An 18,087-nucleotide genomic window follows, 5' to 3' on the forward strand; every position below is an offset into this window, starting at 1 on the left:
CAAATACAAAGATTTGGAAATCCTCTTCAACCTATATTAAATTGAATACACAACAAACAAACTATTTTTTGAAACAGACGTTTATTTATTTGTAAGATTTACTAATTTTGAATTTGATGTCCAAAACATTGCAAAAAATCTATGACATGTTTACCACTATTACATCACCATGAACTTGACATCTTTCCCATTCTTGCTTCTTCAGCAGTTCAGGGTCTGTCGTGTTTTTCCCCTTCAAAATGTGCCACACCTTTTCAAATAGACAGTGTTACAAGCACAGTAAGTGTTACAAGCATAAAATAGAAGAAAAATAAATAATGGCACATAGGACATGAAATAGTGTTGTATTGGATGGTATTACTTAAAACAAGTGTAGTGATTACCATATCAAGTAAAATTAATTAATTTGGAATGGATGAAGTTGCCAGGAGGAACACACTGCGTCGCTGCCGGTTTGACTTTTAGATTAGGTAACTAGATTAGGTAACTCATAATTTTTAATTTATGGTGCAGCATGTCACTTATTTTTAGGAAGGATGATGAGAAACCTTTTTTTTTTTAAATTGCTGATGATGATTCTCATGAATCTTGGTTTGCTACAATAAATCAATTTACGTTTACAGCGGCTTGTCCATCCTTACTCAAATCTAAAAAACAAGGATTCACATAGTGAATTTTATGGTGTCGTTTTAAAAGGATATAACTGTAATCTACAACAATAGACAAGACAAACAGTGTACAACAAAGGAAGAAAGTTGAACCTTGGTTTAGGAAAGAGGAGTTGTAGGGAAAGAAAGTGGGGGGTGGGGGGGTAATCACTCTGCGTGTGATGGCCAACCATGTTGTAGGATTCACTGTTCTCTTTAGTTTAAACCAGGAGTTGGCAACCCAAAATGTCAAAAGAGCCATATTGGGCCAAAAATACAACAAAAAAAATGTGTCTGGAGCAACTCATGCTACATGTCTATATCAGCCCACGATCCAAATTATGTAATGTACATTTACCATTCATTGTTCATTTTTCCAGCAGCACTTCTTAAAGAGAATGACAAACTATGTGACAACTCAGCGGTACGAAGGTGTTTTAAGTTTAACTTCCATTATTGATGAGTTGTTTTGTTGCATTGATAAAATTGTATAAAATATTTTTTTGTCATTATTATTTAAGAAAGAAATTTGACCATGCCTCCAGTAATTACGGACCTCCGCATGGGAATAAAATTCAGCCTGCAATTATAAAAATAAAACACCAGCCTATTGAAAAAGTAAAGTATATAAAATAAAAGTTTAAGTTTAGTTACTGTGCATTTTCTTTAGTTTTCAGCAAATGGTGAGTGCAAGGTAAAATGCAGCATCATCTCTTTTGTCACGCACGCTGCGACGCAGCCATCCTCAGCCCTGAGCAACAAAACAATATCCTTTGATATCATTCCAAATATATACTGACAAAAAAAGAAGCCACCTAATAAACAGACACTTTGTGCTAAATATGTACCTATGACCGAATTGTATTCTTACCCATTGAATATCACTTCTGTTTTCGGACATCACTTGACAGCTTCTCAAACTCGGGCCTGGAAAATATTAACTTTATTCTTGACACATGACTGCAAGCTCTTATCTGAGGTGATTGTGGTACAGTATTTGGATTTAATGGTGTTTATTTTAGAATATCTGCTTGCACAGGTATATTGATCCAAGATGGCTAATATTTCAAATGCATATTTTTTTTGTGTTCCAGCAACTGTTAGGAAGAGCATTTCATATTTTCAAACAAGTTTATGGGGTAATACAAGACTTTCAATTTTGCTCTACTTTTGGCTTTGGGCATGCTTGGCTTTCTGGCAAGTTACGTTTTCACTCTCAACTCTGCTGCACATATAGTATGCCTTCCCTAGAAATATCTTTCCACATTATTCTTTTTACAACTGGACTACTCATTTACAAAGCAGACGTGGAGGCAAACCTTCTGCGTTGGCAGTGAAAACGACTGATTCCATTCAAGAACTGTTGAATCCCCTGTTCTCAGGTCTCATTTTTCCCTTTGCAATCCATGGCCCATCATACAAGCACCGGTTTATTTGAGACAGGCACCCGCCAGGCCGAGCTCTAAGAAGCAAGAGTTGCAGGCTATGACACAAATGTTTGTTGGCACAAATGTAGACATCTAATATTTATTCCACACATTTTTACACCTTTAGAAAATGTTAAGAATATTTGACATCCTCCATTGTCCAAATCCTACAGACTAAAATAGTCAGGTTGGCACTGTCTTGTGTATCTGAGTTGGCCAATTGTATCATTGGAAAAACGTCTTCCTCATCAGGGGGGAGAGGTATGTCCTGAGGTGCAGTCAGCACTTGAGAAAGTATTCTCACTCGGCATGTCAAAATCAGTTTGGCTCTGGGGCCGGATCCAGACTTTCTGTTCTCAGGTGGGCCAGATCAGTAAAAGAATGTCAATTCCAAATATTTAGCTTTGTTTTTCAGTACTATGATTTATCATTCAGCCTACATTTGTAGCCTACCTACATATTCTAATCACGGATGACAAGGGATCTTTTCTGCGGACATTTATTCATGTCTCATGTTTGCCGGTGAATGTATTCACAACTGGTTTATTTTAAAAGTTGAGTGAATGCCATTTTACACCTGAACCAACTCACTACACTACACGAACTCAAGTGGGAGTTATGAAAAAATATTTTTCTCCTTGATTGTCATACTGCTTTGAAATAAATAAAAAAACAAACAAACATAAAATAAAGCTAAAGCAGTGTATGGGTAATAAGATTAGACAAGATCTGATCAAGCTACTGGGCTGAGCCTACTGAAGCTGAGAATATACTGAACAATATTGTTTGTTAATTAAACTAGATTAATCTCATTTTAATTCACAAGTGAAAACAACTTTCGTGTCATCAAAAAAAAATTCTCTCTCTCACTGCACTCCTGCATTCTACTTGCTGCTGGCTCCTGAAACTTGGCATCTTTACAATGTTGACAAAGATAAGTAGTCCTAAACATGGATAGAACCTTTGCATCTATGGCTGTTAATTTGGGGTAATTTGGCACAAGATATTGATAAAATGTTTCCAATCCCATGGACCCAAATTCATCCTTCATAGCGGAATCGTACTGCAAGTCAATAATCTCGAGTTGAACGTTAGATGGGATATCAGAGGTCTCACTGTAAATGGTGAGCAAAAAAAGCCAAATTTGTTCTCAAGTTCACTGAATACATAGATTTCCGATGATGTCACCACAGTCCAAGGATTCCCTTGTCCGCCATCTTGTGTGTCAGAAGCAAGTGAAGCGTTTGTCAACAAAGCAAGCCCCTTTTATCCGGTAATATGGGCCACACATGCATAGTTTGAGGCTGTACTAACCGTGCTAAATCTGGGCAAACAAAGAGGAAATATTTTGATATTCCAAAGGTCATTGACAACCAGGGAAGTAAAACTGTGTGGCTGACGACAGAATGACTAACTATGGTATGCTATGGAAGCTATGGTTGTCAAGAATCGAGCGGGATGGATTTAATCCCGATCCAACAAAGAGACACAAAGTTTGCTCAGATCATTTCGTAACAGGTAAAGTGTTTTGAATTTTGCTGTTTGTAAGCTTGTAGTATGGTTGGAAGTTGTACAGCTGCCATATTTTGGACGTAGGCTACATTATTTTCTTTCTACAAGAAATGTACTGAAGTGAACCCCTACAGCTGATCAGACCTGGTGCAGCAATTGTTTTAACTAACCGATGTTTTTGGTGGTAACTGATTCTGTTACCTCGTTAAACGTACAAGATTTCAGAAATTATTTATATACAGACTTAGTTGGTTTGGACATGAGAGAGTGAGTATATTGGTAGAAGGGTACTGAGGATGGAGCTGCCAGGCAAAAGAATGAAAGGAACACCAATGAAAAGGTTGATGGATGTTGTGAGGGAGGACATGAGGACAGTGGGTGTTAGAGAAGAGGATGCACGAGATGGGCTTAGATGGAAAAAGATGACACATTGTGGCGAGCCCTTATGGGACAAGCCAAAAGAAGAAGAATTAAGCATGTACTTTAAAACAATACCAGTACAGTTATTACTTTGAAGATGGTGACAGTTTGACCCTTGAATTAACTATTTCTATTCCCTTTATTTTTTATTTTTCAAATCATAAATCTTGGATTCCACTATATAAACAAACGTCTGCTACAACGACTACTTGGACAAACAAAGTAACACATGGAACATTTTGGTCAAGTCATCAAGTTAATAAAGAATCGTGATAAAATAAATGCTAATTCTACAATTTGAGATTGACTTAATGGGAGGATTATTATTTTAAAATTATACAAACATCCCTGTACGCGTGGAATGCTATCAACCCAGTCTTCTAAATAGCTGAATGGGATTCAGCACAGGCTTGGTCTTGCTGTATGAATTTTCCAAGATTCAACTTGGTCGTGTTAAACTCTCAGTTGCTTTTGGGTGCTTCCGACAGGATGGCTGAACACAGACTCAGCAGCTGCAAGTATTCATCTGCACCATCGGACAAGCATTTGTCCACCACCTGAAATGGCCCAAACACAAGTAACGAATTAGATTTGATCATCCAATTAAATGTACCCACTTATCCTGGGTCACAACAATACGAAAAACTGAGACAGATATTATGGCTGGCTGCAGAGTGGAGAGGTCTCCAGTAAATGTAATAATTTTTTTTCAGTTTAATAATGAAACCTCTGCAATCGACACCTCGTATTTCTCAAGTGTACAGTGGCAGCCTTCAGATTTTGAGTGTTTTGTGGCTTTAGGTAAACTTTACACATAAAAAATTGTGATGCCCTTTATGAGACTGATAGTTTGATTGTGACTTTAAAACATAAATCAAACTTACCCAGAGGTTCACACAGGCGTTCACCTTTGAATTTTTTTCCTTAATTACATTTTCTCTAAACCCAATACCCCACCACACACACAAGCACACGCTCACACGCGCACACACACACAAGTGGCTTAAGTATTTAACATCATCATTTCTCTCACTACATATCACTCCAAAGGTGCTAGTGAGATGAAAATTTTACCTGTTGTTGGAACAACACAAGTAATCCATGCAACGAAAGAAAGTAGAACAAATAAGATCAGAAATGAAGTTGTGTAAAAATATTAAATGGGAAAAGTATAGAAAACATGAAGGGAAGTGTAAAAATGCACAGAAAGACAAGAGACATAAAATCTATAAATAAACAGCAATCCATCCCCTTATGAGAGCAAAAAACTAGATGGTTAAGTCCTAATTGATGGCTTCCAAAAAGGTTTAATATTTCCCAAGGTGTGACTCAAGAAATCCCATGATAGGTAAGAGCAGAGAGCTATTTCGAGACCATAGCAAAATACAGTCATACATCTACTTATGAATGACTACTAATGAAAAATTGAGTTATGAAAAGCCTCTCCCGAAAAATGTCTAGTTACGAAGGAAATTCAAGAAAGGAAAAAAATGCCGCTGGATTCCACCGAACGTAAACATCCTGTACTGTATCTTGGTTTGAAAGCGGCACGACAGAGCCGCTCTCCCATTGGCTACTGCCGGCACAATCTTCCTGGCATCACATTGGCGAGGAGGGATGTCAATCTTTACCCATGATGCACTTCCTGTCTTTTTGTTTGTGTGGTGCAATAGAGCTGATCTACCATTGGCTTGTACATACCCTCTTCCTGGCATCACATCTCTCCAATGACTAGGAGGGACGTCAATCTTTACCCATGACACAGATCCTATATCTTCGTCACCAAAGTCATTGTCATATGCTTGCGCACTTCAAATACTTGTGGTCAACAAGATAGAGCAATAGTGCGTGTGTTAAGGAAGTGAAGAAACAGCGGAAGGTGTCTGGTGTTCTATGTGACAGAAGAGTATCTGCTAGGATGAAGGGCAAAGGTTTATAAAACAGTGGTGAGGCTGGCCATGATGTACAGATTAGAGATGGTTGCTCTGAAGAAACAAGTAGCAGAACTGGAGGGAGCAGAAATGAAGATGCTGAGGTTCTCGCTTGCTGTGAATAGGCTGAATAGGATTAGAAATTAGCTCATTAGAGGGACAGCCAAAGTTGGATGCTTTGGAGACAAGGTTAGAGAGAGCAGACTTCGATGGTTTGGACATGTTCAGAGGGAGTGAGTATGTTGGTAGAAGTGTGCTGAGGATGGAGCTGCCAGGCAAAAGAGCGAGAGGAAGACCAAAGAGAAGATTAATGGATGTTATCAGAGAAAACATGAGGGCAGTTGGTGTTAGAGAGGAAGATGCAGGATATAGGTTCAGATGGAAAAAGTTGACACGCTGTGGCAACCCCTAACGGGACAACCCAAAAGGAAAAGAATAAGACACTGTTGTTCAAATGCATTGTTTAACTGGCTTATGGCAATCATATGTGTCAGAGACCAATTCAGCATCATCAAATGCTTTAACGCATTTCATTAGAAAGAAAAAGAAGACTGTTGTGCACACACGTATTGTACAACTTTGTGGATTTATTCATCTTTTTTCATCATGGGCCCCAAGAAATGGATGCTCAGTTTCAGTGAGAAGAAGATGAGAGTTATGTCCGTCAAAACAAAACAAGAAACCGTAGAGAAATAGGAAAAAGGCCTAATGCTGTTGCTCCACAGGACTTTGAGAGGGTTGAAGTGGAAGTTGAACCTGCAGTTGAGGAAATTGTTTTGCTGGGAAAGGCTGAGGATATTGACGGGTTGGTTCAGAAGTACCACGAGGATCTTTCGATGGAGGAGCGAAAGGAGTTGGAGGGGATGCAACACACAGCAATGCAGGAACAGTTTGCGGCGTGGAAAAGGAGGCAGCCACTATTCTGTCAGCCAGAATAAAAGTTCATGAAATTCGATATTTTCAAATTTATTCAGAAGAATCATCCGGAAAATGTGTTAGTCGCGCTATCCCTCACTTTGATAATGTTTGCCTTGCACATTTCCACAAGAATATTAAGTCAAAGTCGTCAAAGGCAAACATCCTTGGATTGGTACTTCACGAAACATTGACAGTTAATCTTTCTTTTGATTTCATGGTTTGTGGGATTAATTAATTTTGGTAGAATTGTGTGCGCGCCTCCTCCTCTGTCCCCCATGATGTGTTTTTGGTTATCACACACCCTTCTCTTCGCATTGTTGCTCAACGCCAAAAGTAAATGAACAATTTTTTATTCTTTACATAATGTAGTGTATTTTTTTTAAGGTAAATGTACATTTGTTTTATTATTCTTTACATTATGTATACTTTGAATGCTTTTTTTTTTGGCTCCGGGGGAGACAGATTAACATGTATTTACATGTAAAATGCATTTTTACTTTTGGTTTTGGTGAGGTGTGCCTTAGGTGTGACAATGATTTAAAGGGGAAAGCTCCAGGGCTTGGGGAGTGACATCACGGCTCGGTTGCTAAGTTGTTCGGGAAGACTGAGGAATACTTTCATACACAGCCGTGAGCGGCACCGGTCTTCCCGATCAACCGAGCGGCCGAGCCGCTCATGGCTGTGTATGGAAGTATCCTTCTGTCTTCCCGATCAACCAATACAGCTATTTCTTCATCAGATGAGGATAAATCAGAGAAATCAGCGCTGGGCATAAATGGTGTCTCATGTAATCAAGCTTTTGTTGTGGCACGTAAGACGTCACTTCCACGCACGTAGGTAATGTGACTCTCGAAAATGGCAGCAACCTTAAAAACTCTGAATTGTCGATAAAAATCTTATCAAAACACTATTAGATGAGAGAGGATTTAACATCACATTGTCAAAATAGAGTACATATCACATGACCTATTGGAAACATTGTTAACGCAAACCAGTGGATTTCCTCTTTAAGGTGGAGGTGGGAATGCATCCGGCATCAGCCCTGAGGCCCTTCCTGTCTGCTGTGGTAATGGATAGGCTGACAAATCCAGTTAGACTGAAATTCCCTTGGACCATCATGTTCACAGATGACGTGATCTGCAGTGAAAGCAGGGAGCAGGTGGAGGAACAATTAAAAAGATGGAGGCATGCACTGGAAAGGAGAGGAATGAAGATTAGCCAAAGTAAAACAATATATGTGGGTAAATGAGAAGGGTGGAGGGGGAAAAGAGGCTACAGGGAGAGGAGATAGCGAGGGTGGATGACTTCAAATACTTGGGGTCAACAATCCACAGCAATGGTGAGTGTGGTAAGGAAGTGAAGAAAACGGGTCCAAGCAGGTTGGAACAGCTGTTGGAAGGCCTCTGGTGTGTTATATAACAGAAGACTCTCTGCTAAGATGAAGGGCAGAGTTTATAAAATAGTGGTGAGCCCAGCCATGAAGTATGGATGAGAGATGGTGGCACTGAAGAGACACCAGGATGTCTACGGGGAGAAGCCGACAGGAAAAGAAGATTTCAAGTTCTGCATCTCATCACACTTCTGTAATTTTAAAACAAAGTTTTCTAACAATGATTGCGTTTATGCCGGCTCTGTGTGGTAGTCACTCACAAACAGGGTTCGAAATTAACTCACCAGGTGCCAAATGCAACAAAATGATTTGGCAAATGAATCTCAGAGAACGCTAGTCGCCACATGGCAAGAAAATGTTTCTATCCACATATGCCAATAATACTTCATTGGTGTATCTCTCGTGAAGCCATGGAGTGTACTTTAAAGGTCAAGTGTCATCCCTATAAACGTTCTAAAATAGATATTGAAATGAAAAATACATATAACATTATTCACTTCAATGTCTACATGAAAAAAAATCAATATGAGCGGAGCCCGCGTCATCCATGCGCAAAGTTGCGGAAGTCTCATTCTACATCCAAGTGGTCACCATATAAGCTGCATTTACTGTCCATGACATCACCCGGGACTTTCACCATTGAAAACACTGTGTGTCCCCTACTGTGGGACACACCCCTTCAGACACAGAAGTTCTTTTCGAAGAAGAGAACATCTCATAATCAAGTGAAGTGTCCGGGGCAATATTGCGGTGCGCTGAAGCCGTGCATGCAAGACCCCATTGCTTAGAAAAAAAGAAAAAAAAGCATGTCAAAGCTTCTTTAATGTTTGCTGAACATTTGGACAATCCGGTCAAATGCTGTGAGAATGTGAGAAGAACTGTTTAGCTGCTATAATGTACACCACCTTCATCAGAGAAATGGTACTGCATATCAACGTAAAAACACCATAACAACTGTGAAGTTCGGTGGTGGCAACATGATGGTGTGGGGTGATTTTACAGCAAATGGTATTGGTAAACTTGAAACACAAAACATACTAAGCATTATTAAAGAAGGGATGAGTGGGCAAATGTACCAAGACATTCTTGACAAAAATATGGTGCCATCTATAAGGATGATGAAAATGAAACAAGGGTCGACAGTTCGGCAGGATAATGATCAAAAACATACTGCCAAGTAAACTCTTCACTGGTTTCAATGGAAGAAACAATTGCCTCGCCAATCACCTGACTTGAATCCAATTGAAAAATCTATGGAAAGAACTGAAAGTCAAGGTCAATAAAGAAGTCCACAAAAACTTGAAGGTTTGAAGACTGTATGGAGGAATGGTCCAAAATCACCTCAGAGCAATACATGTGACTAGTTTCTTCATACAGGAGGAGTCTTAAAACTGTCATTGCAAACAAAAGCTTTTTTTTTTTTTTTTTTTTTTTTAAACAAAGTATTTAAAAAAAATACCAGGTGGCATGTTGCCATACTTCTTTGCTGTCATTTCACATTATTACACAATTTTAATTCTGAGGTTATTTGTTCTGCTTTCTTTGCATGTATGTGTTACTTGGGTTTTGGGTTCCGTGGGTTTCACCATCTAGTGAATTTTTGATGTCAATAGCACCTTTGGAAACATGTAGTGAGGAAAAAATGGTGATGTGTAAAATAATTTAAATGCTGCACATTGTTCCAGAGGTTAAAAAAAAAATAAGTCTAAAATACAAATGAGTAAATATCTCATAAAGGGTGATGCTGACTAGATATTGTAATGAAAATACATATTACATTATTAACTTCAATGTCTATATGAAAAAATAAATATGAGCGAAGAGCGCGTCATCCATGCTCAAAGTTGCGGAAATGTCATTCGACGACATCCAAGTGGTCGCCATATTGGCTGCATCTCCTGCCATTGAAAACAAACGGTGGACCCTACTATGGGAGACAAACACGCCCCTTCTGACACAGAAGCTCTTTTCGAAGAAGAGAACATCACACAACTGAGTGAAGTTACTGGTGCAATATTACCCTATTTTGAGTCATATTCAGATGATATGCGATCACGGCAAATCCGGCTACCCCTCCAATCCATTTCCGCGGCGGAGACGACCCATCGCGGTCTGAACAAAGCTCCCGACAATGCCGCACTCAGCCGCGTGCGACGACAACACCGTAAAGCGCCCCGACTCGGCGATGTTGTTTATTGCGGACGACGGCGGCTATGAACAACGCTATAGAGCGGTCCGGCTCGGCGCCATGAAAGCCATCTCGGTGCCCAACATGAGCCACCCCGCCGGCCTTGGCTCATTTTTGGCGCCTGGCCGGGCCGCTTTACGGCGTTGCTCATAGCCGCCGCCATCCGCGAGCCGACGCGGCACCCTCTGCTGGTGAGGCGAAGCAGCAGCCTTTGCCGTCCGACGCGCACATCGACACATTTAGCACGCCTGTCATTCGTACGTGGATCTATTATTTTTTTTAGTAGCTGTGTACACCCTACCTGTCATTTGGAACCCACGAAGCTCTCGTCATTTGCACCAGCGCAATCCATTTTTCACGACTAACCGGGTCTCTTGCAAACTTATGAAGGGTAAATCCATCCTCCCGACTGTTCAAGCAATGTCCAGCAATGTAATGAGCCAGCATTTTGGCTAACACGAAGGAACAATGAGCTACCTTCCCGGAGGTAAATCTTAATAGAAACAAACGAGTCCACTTGAGGGCGGTCCTACCATGTATGTCACGTCCTGCTTCTTCTCGGAAACAAATCCCTCGAGAGGATTTTTATGCCGGGAGTTACAAAAAGCTATATACGTCAAAATCATGTTTTGGGGAGAAAGAACGCATAGGTCCGTGTCGGTTGCCATTTTTTCATTAATAACATACTAAAAATCATACATTTCATGACAGCGGCCCTTTCAGTCCATTGGGTTTCCTACCCCCATTTTTTCAGCAATGAGAGACTTGAGGTCGTCACTTAAGTCCTGCTCAATGACATCATCATGAAGTTGGCTCAGGATCTGTGTGGCAGAATAGCCTTCATCCACCATTCTCTAACAAAGAAAACATGACATGAGACAATATAAAGTCTTGTGTGAATTATGTCACATTAGGGGACATACCCTGACTGCATACTCGAGTTTCTCAAAACTTCCTTTAAAGCAGACCTGTAGCAAGTCATTGATCATCTTGGTGGGAACAACCTGGAACAGAATACAGTACAACAATATTTGGTTTAAGTTTTTATTTGCATATTTTTTAAGTCTACAGTACTGAATAAATTGAACAGAATACCACCTAATGTCAGGAGATTCCTTATATTAACATTATAAGTTGTTTTGTCTAATAGTTAATCCACTGTACTGTAGCTTTAATATATGTCTGTAAGAGTTGTAGCGTATATTGCCGTTGGGTAAATCATACAATAAAGAAAAAAAAGTTACTTCCATCTTATTTTTTAGCATGATTTTACACTTAGTTCATTGACCCAAATATGCACTGATTTGTGTTTAATAATAGCATGTTGGACATATGTTACGTAGACCAGATCAAGCAGGGAGGTTTGACCTTCCAGGTGGGTGACAACAGCACACACGAGGGATGGTTTGAATTAAAATAAAGAGAAGAAAAGTCAAAGACACTTCAGGTCCAGGATGGCGAGGGCACTTGCAGTCATGTTCGTCACGCGGTCAGGGAAAATTTGCACCAAAATCCTTCACATCGGAGCCATGTTCGTAAACTGCCCCACACCCAAAAAAGTGGTTTCAGGGATTTGGCAGGTGCTTCCTGCGGTCCATGCTTGGCAGTGCTGCAGGGAAGTTCGGTGTCTATCAATCTCAGCCACCTCATGGTGAAAGGTGGGGCTCCCGGCCTGAGCCGGATCTTCAGCCAGTTGAAAAACGAGTGCGCGAGAAAAAAGAGAGTACAAAGATGTTTCAGCCTTTTGCGCCTCAGAAAGCAAGGCCGGTTCCTGTGATCGAGGTTTGGAAGGCAGACCTTCTTCTTCTTCTTTCAGATTGTCATCTTTTTCCATTTAAGCCCATCCCGTGCATCCTCCTCTCTAACACTCACTGTCCTCATGTCCTCCCGCACAACATCCATCAACCTTTTCTTTGGTCTTCCTCTCACTCTTTTGCCTGGCAGCTCCATCCTCAGCACCCTTCCACCAATATACTCACTCTGTCGCCTCTGAACATGTCCAAACCATCGAAGTCTGCTCTCTTGAACCTTGTCGCTAAAACATCCCACTTTGGCTGTCCCTCTAATGAGCTCATTTCTAATCCTATCCAACCTGCTCATACCAAGCGAGAACCTCAACATCTTCATTTCTGCCACCTCCAGTTATGCTTCCTGTTGTTTCTTCAGTGCCACCATCCCCAATCCGTACATAATGGCCGGCCTCACCACTGTTTTAGAAATTTTGCCCTTCGTCCTGGCGGATGCTCTTCTGTCGCACCAGACACCTTGCGCCAACTGTTCCACCCTGCTTGGACCTGTTTCTTCACTTCCTTATCACGCTCTCCATTGCTCTGTATTGTTGACCCCAAGTATTTGAAGTCGTCCACCTTTGCTATGGCTTCTCCCTGGAGCTTCACTCTTCCTCCTACGCCCCTCTCATTTACACACATATATTCTGTTTTAGTACGGCTAATCTTCATTCCTCTCCATTCTAGTGCGTACCTCCATCTTTCTAACTGTTCCTCCGCCTGTTCCCTGCTTTCACTGCAGACTGCACCTCTCAAATTGGATTTCATTTTAGGATAATTTTGGGGATTAAACCCAGTGGAATAAAATAAATCCTAACTAATGCACTGTTTACACATATTTAATCTATGCAATGAGTGCTTTTACCTACAGTAATGCTTAATAATACTTTGTGTAACCTTTGTTTGTTTTGATATAAACAAGCATATTCGGTTTTCAAACAAATTTATCCAGCAGACATTAAAATTTGGAGAAATGCAATCACTCGTGAGAGTGATGTGGTAGTAGACTGGGGGCATTCATGCAAGGGTCTTAAAATATTAAAGCAGAAACATTGGGTGAGAACAAGTTGCAGTATCTCTCAATAGCCAGTGGGTTTTGCTTGTGCGCCACCAACTGCCCCAAACCAGAAGTGCAAAATGTTCCCTGGAGAAAAGATTTGGTTGGGTGTGCCCTCTTTGACAGGTTTGAAGTTAAGGTTAAATGTCAGAGGGCAAGTATTTTAACATTTTTACAAAGCACATCTGCCATTTTGATGTGATTATAGACCAGATATCCAGCAGTTAAATCAATATGGAGAATGCACCTTCTTTTGGCATCCAGCAACTTCTGTTCTTCATCTCTGTCCGTCCCTACAATATCACAAGAATCTAACATTCTGTTCATTTGGCATTGATTGCTATTTTTTTCTGTCCTTGTATATGTTCACTTTATAGAGGGATTGCCCCCGGAGCAGCAGTAAAGGTTCAAATTCTGCCCCACCTTTGTGGAGTTTGCATGTTCTCCCAGTGCCTGTGTGAGGTTTATCCGAGCACTCCAGTTTCCTCCAAGATCTCCAACTAAATTACCCGTAGGTATGAAAGTGAGTGCGAATGGTTAATTGCTTATACAGTATGTGCCCTGTGAGTGGCTGGCAACCAGTTCTGAGTGTATCGCACCTCCTGCCAGAAGATAGCTGGGATGGGGTCCAGCACTCCCGTGACCTTTGTGAGGATAAGTGGCTCAGAAAGTGGATGGGGGAAAATATCCAAGTTAGGTAAATTGATTACTGTTTTAAATGCACAATCTAAAACACTGATAATATCTTAAATGAAAGTAGGTGATTGCTGTGGGTGTCACAGTGGCGGCTGTGGAGTTTTCTTATTCAATAGAATACTACTGGGAGAGAAGATGCCAGAAAAATGGAGAAAAAGTGTGCTAGTCCCCAGTTTTAAGAACAAAGGAGATGTTCAGAACAGTGGAAACTACAGAAAAATAAGGTTGATGACCCACACAATGAAGTTATGAGAAAGAGTAGGAGAGACTAGACTCTGGACAGAAGTAAGTATCTGTGAGAAACGGTATGATTTCATGCCTAGAAAGAGTACCACAGATGCAGTATTTGCCTTCATGATGCTTGTGGAAAAGTACAGAGAAGGTCAGAAGGAGTTACGTTGCATCTTTGTAGACCTAGCTAAACCTTATGACAGAGTACAAAGAGAGGAACTATGGTACTGCATGCGCAGGTCTGGTGTGGCGGAGTAATATGTTAGAATATTACAGGACATGTATGAGGGTAGCAGAACAGCGGTGAGATGTGCTGTTGGTGTGTCAGAAGAATTTAAGGTAGAGGTGGGACTGCATCAGGGTTCCGCGCTGAGCCGCTTCCTGTTCGCGGCAGTAATGGATAGGCTGACAGACGAGGTTAGACTGGATTCCCCTTGGACCATGATGTTCGGGGATGATATTGTGATCTGCTGTGAAAGCAGGGAACAGGCGGAGGAACAGTTAGAAAGATGGAGGTATACACTGGAAAGGAGAGGAATGAAGATTAGCCGTAGTAAAATAGAATATATGTGCGTGAATGAGAGGGGCGGAGGAAGAAGAGTGAAGCTCCAGGGAGAAGAGATAGCACAGGTGGACGATTTCAAATACTTGGGGTCAACAATACAGAGCAATGGAGAGTATGGTAAGGAAGTGAAGAAACGGGTCCAAGCGTGGTGGAACAGTTGGCGGAAGGTGTCTGGTGTTCTATGTGACAGAAGAGTATCTGCTAGGATGAAGGGCAAAGGTTTATAAAACAGTGGTGAGGCTGGCCATGATGTACAGATTAGAGATGGTTGCTCTGAAGAAACAAGTAGCAGAACTGGAGGGTGCAGAAATGAAGATGCTGAGGTTCTCGCTTGCTGTGAATAGGCTGAATAGGATTAGAAATGAGCTCATTAGAGGGACAGCCAAAGTTGGATGCTTTGGAGACAAGGTTAGAGAGAGCAGACTTCGATGGTTTGGAGATGTTCAGAGGGAGTGAGTATGTTGGTAGACGTGTGCTGAGGATGGAGCTGCCAGGCAAAAGAGCGAGAGGAAGACCAAAAGAGAAGATTAATGGATGTGGTGTGGGAAGATATGAGGGCAGTTGGTGTTAGAGAGGAAGATGCAGGAGATGGGCTCAGATGGAAAAATATGACACACTGTGGCGACCCCTCACAGGACAAGCCGCGAGCAAAAAAGACAACATACTTCGGCAATGATTATTTCCTTTAGATACAAAAAGTGTACTTTTTCCTTATTTTTGCCAAATATAATGAGTCTTTTATTGAACACCGAGCCACTGCCAACAACTTTCATTTAGTTTCACAGGTTCATTAATGGACCGAAACATCTAGGTTGCTTGAAAGATATGAAACAAAATGGGATTAAAAAGTGGTTTCGTGCAATTGGGGTCTAAATCCAAACATCCATATTATCTATCAATATTTCATGAAAGATGAATAAAAAAGATGCACAGGCATAAAAACTAAAGCACAATTAACTTAATTTTGCTTCGCGCAATCTCTGAACCACATTTTTGGGGATTTTGGCAAATATTGTGTCCCTCATGTAATAAAAAAAATAAAAAATACAGCTACACCTAGCTTTTCACCAGTATTTATTATGAAAGATTTTACTATCACTATACTACCTAACTTTCAAATGACAAACGTTGAATTGGCAAACTGTAGTTCTCAATGGCTCTGTCACAAATTGTTTTCACTTTTAATAATCTTGAGCTATTCTAAGCATTTTTTAACAACCTCAGTTTTAAAAAGCGTAGTTATTTTCACTTATAATTTCAAAAGTGTTTATTTTGTGTGTGTGTATAAGTAATATCATCATTATTAATTCTTATTTCACTCAGAGAAACACGAATATGACGTGACCCGCAGTGAAAATTAGTTTGACACCTATGCTGTACAGTGTGTGGGGAAAACCACACAATAGCATATTGACCTAATCACAAATGTGAACAATTTTGACAATATGGTTTCATATAACAACCCAGATAAATGAATATTCCATCAAAAAATATGAGAAAGCTGTTCATAATACAATGGGTTTTTTTTTGGGGGGGGGGTATTTTAAAGTGTAACTTTAACCCTTTTTAAAATCTCAAAAAACTAATCGCATCACAAGGTGGTCGGTCCTTCAATGTCAGCTGTTGTGATTTTTCAAATGTACCTACAATTGTAATGGAAATTTCCAAAAGCAACGTTAATTCAATTGCGTCTGCCAGTACTATAATGGATTACAATTACATAAAATTTACAAGTAAATACCCTTGTTACATGTAAGTAGGTACTCCCCAACACTGACGGTAAGGTATCAAAAGTTTCTTGGTTTAAATCTGGCCTGGACCTTTGTGTAGAGGTATGTTTTTGCTCAGATTGCATTGGGTTTAGTTGCTTTCCTCTCATTTATCATTAAAACAGTTTTTTATTTTGTAATTGATTACAGACAGTTTTACAGTTGCACCTGCTAGGAATGTTAAAACTATCTATACAGTTTGAGTTTTTATGATGAGAATTTAACCATGAAAAATGACTATTTCCTTGGCTTCATATGTAAAATTTTGTGTTGTACATGCACCACATGTATCTTGAGTTTTCTGTCTTACCTTGAGCCAACACAAGAGTAAGATGAGTTAAAATAAAAATTTCATCTCACCCCCGCAATTTCGATGACAGCAAGTTCTGTGATCTCACTGTTGACATTGAGGTGGGCAGCACTTTGGAGGAACGTGATGGCTTTCCGCAGATCTCCCTCTGACACCTTCACTAGTGCTAATATACTCTAGATAGATGGGCAACACACAAAAATAGAAACGTTAAACCAATGCATGAGCTACACATGAATAATTCAACAGTAAAACTAGGGGTTGAACGACTGTAGTGATTTTATAGTCGACGCTCAGGTAATTACAGTTGAGTCGTCTTGGACTACTTGATATATTTTTCTCAAGTCATTGGTGCCCCAATGTAATTAAAGAAAATAAAAATAACCCCACAAATCCCAATGTAATCGGGAAGACATTTTCCCTTGTGTGGATGCAAGTCACTGGTGCCCCACCCTCGAGAGGAAGAGCTCAAACGCCCGGTGTGGGGGGGCTGCACACATGGGGCCCAGTTGTAAACAGCTCAAACGTTGACATGGGTTCCTCTTCTCGGAGGCTCACTACCTGTGGTAGGGACCATAGAGGTCAAGTGCAGTGTGTGCTGGGCAGTGGCAGAGGGCAGGGACCCTGGCTACAGAAGCTGACTCAAGGGAAGAGGAACGTCACCTCTCTGGCAGGGAAGGAACCTGACCAGGTGTGTGAGATCAAGAAGTTCCAACAAGAGAGAGTTGAGCTCGCCTCCACACATGGCCTGGATTCTGATACCAGTAATCTTAAAAGGGATTGGACTCACTTCCACTCTGGAATTGCCCAAGGTCAGAGCCGCTGAGCAGGTTTGGACATTATTATTTGCCCTGGGTTGGCACCTGTACATTGCGGTTCAATCCGGTGGATGTGAGGGTAGCCTCCCTCCTCCTTCAATTGCGTACACAGGTCCTGACTCTTGTTTATCCCTATGCACCAAGCAGCATCTCAGCATACCCATCCTTTCTGGAGTCCTTGGAAGGCGTGTTGGAGTGTTGATGATTTTTTTTTTCTTTGGTCCACTGCTAACATGGTCCGCTCGGAACCAAATTAGAAACAAAGCAGCCAAAGTCAACTCAATATATCAGTGGACATGCTACCCTGGTGGAACCTGTGCAGATAACAACACAACTTGGTGGAAACATTCAACATTACAGACAATGTCCAATGAAAGTAGTCATGATTTTTTGTATGATTCAGGAAATTCTGTACCAATGT

The 18,087-nt window shown here is 40.8% G+C and overlaps 1 protein-coding gene across 2 annotated transcripts in view; it reads right to left on the reverse strand.

The window, feature by feature from the left end:
* Positions 1-132: 132 nt before the first annotated feature.
* The window catches only part of rfc4 (replication factor C (activator 1) 4), a 19,375-nt gene continuing 1,420 nt past the window's right edge, over positions 133-18,087 (reverse strand). Inside the window, exons 5-8 of one of the 2 annotated variants that reach the window (XM_061825626.1) lie at positions 16,899-17,024; positions 11,357-11,437; positions 11,133-11,287; positions 133-4,563 (exon numbers count right to left, since the gene is read on the reverse strand). In XM_061825626.1, the coding sequence (XP_061681610.1) occupies positions 11,153-11,287; positions 11,357-11,437; positions 16,899-17,024 (342 nt within the window). In that variant the 3' untranslated portion in view covers positions 133-4,563; positions 11,133-11,152. The remainder of the gene's footprint in view (positions 4,564-11,132; positions 11,288-11,356; positions 11,438-16,898; positions 17,025-18,087) is intronic. The other variant, XM_061825625.1, reaches the window with a different exon arrangement.

Source organism: Syngnathoides biaculeatus, chromosome 7 (assembly GCF_019802595.1).
Source record: "Syngnathoides biaculeatus isolate LvHL_M chromosome 7, ASM1980259v1, whole genome shotgun sequence".
Lineage (NCBI taxonomy): Eukaryota > Metazoa > Chordata > Actinopteri > Syngnathiformes > Syngnathidae > Syngnathoides > Syngnathoides biaculeatus.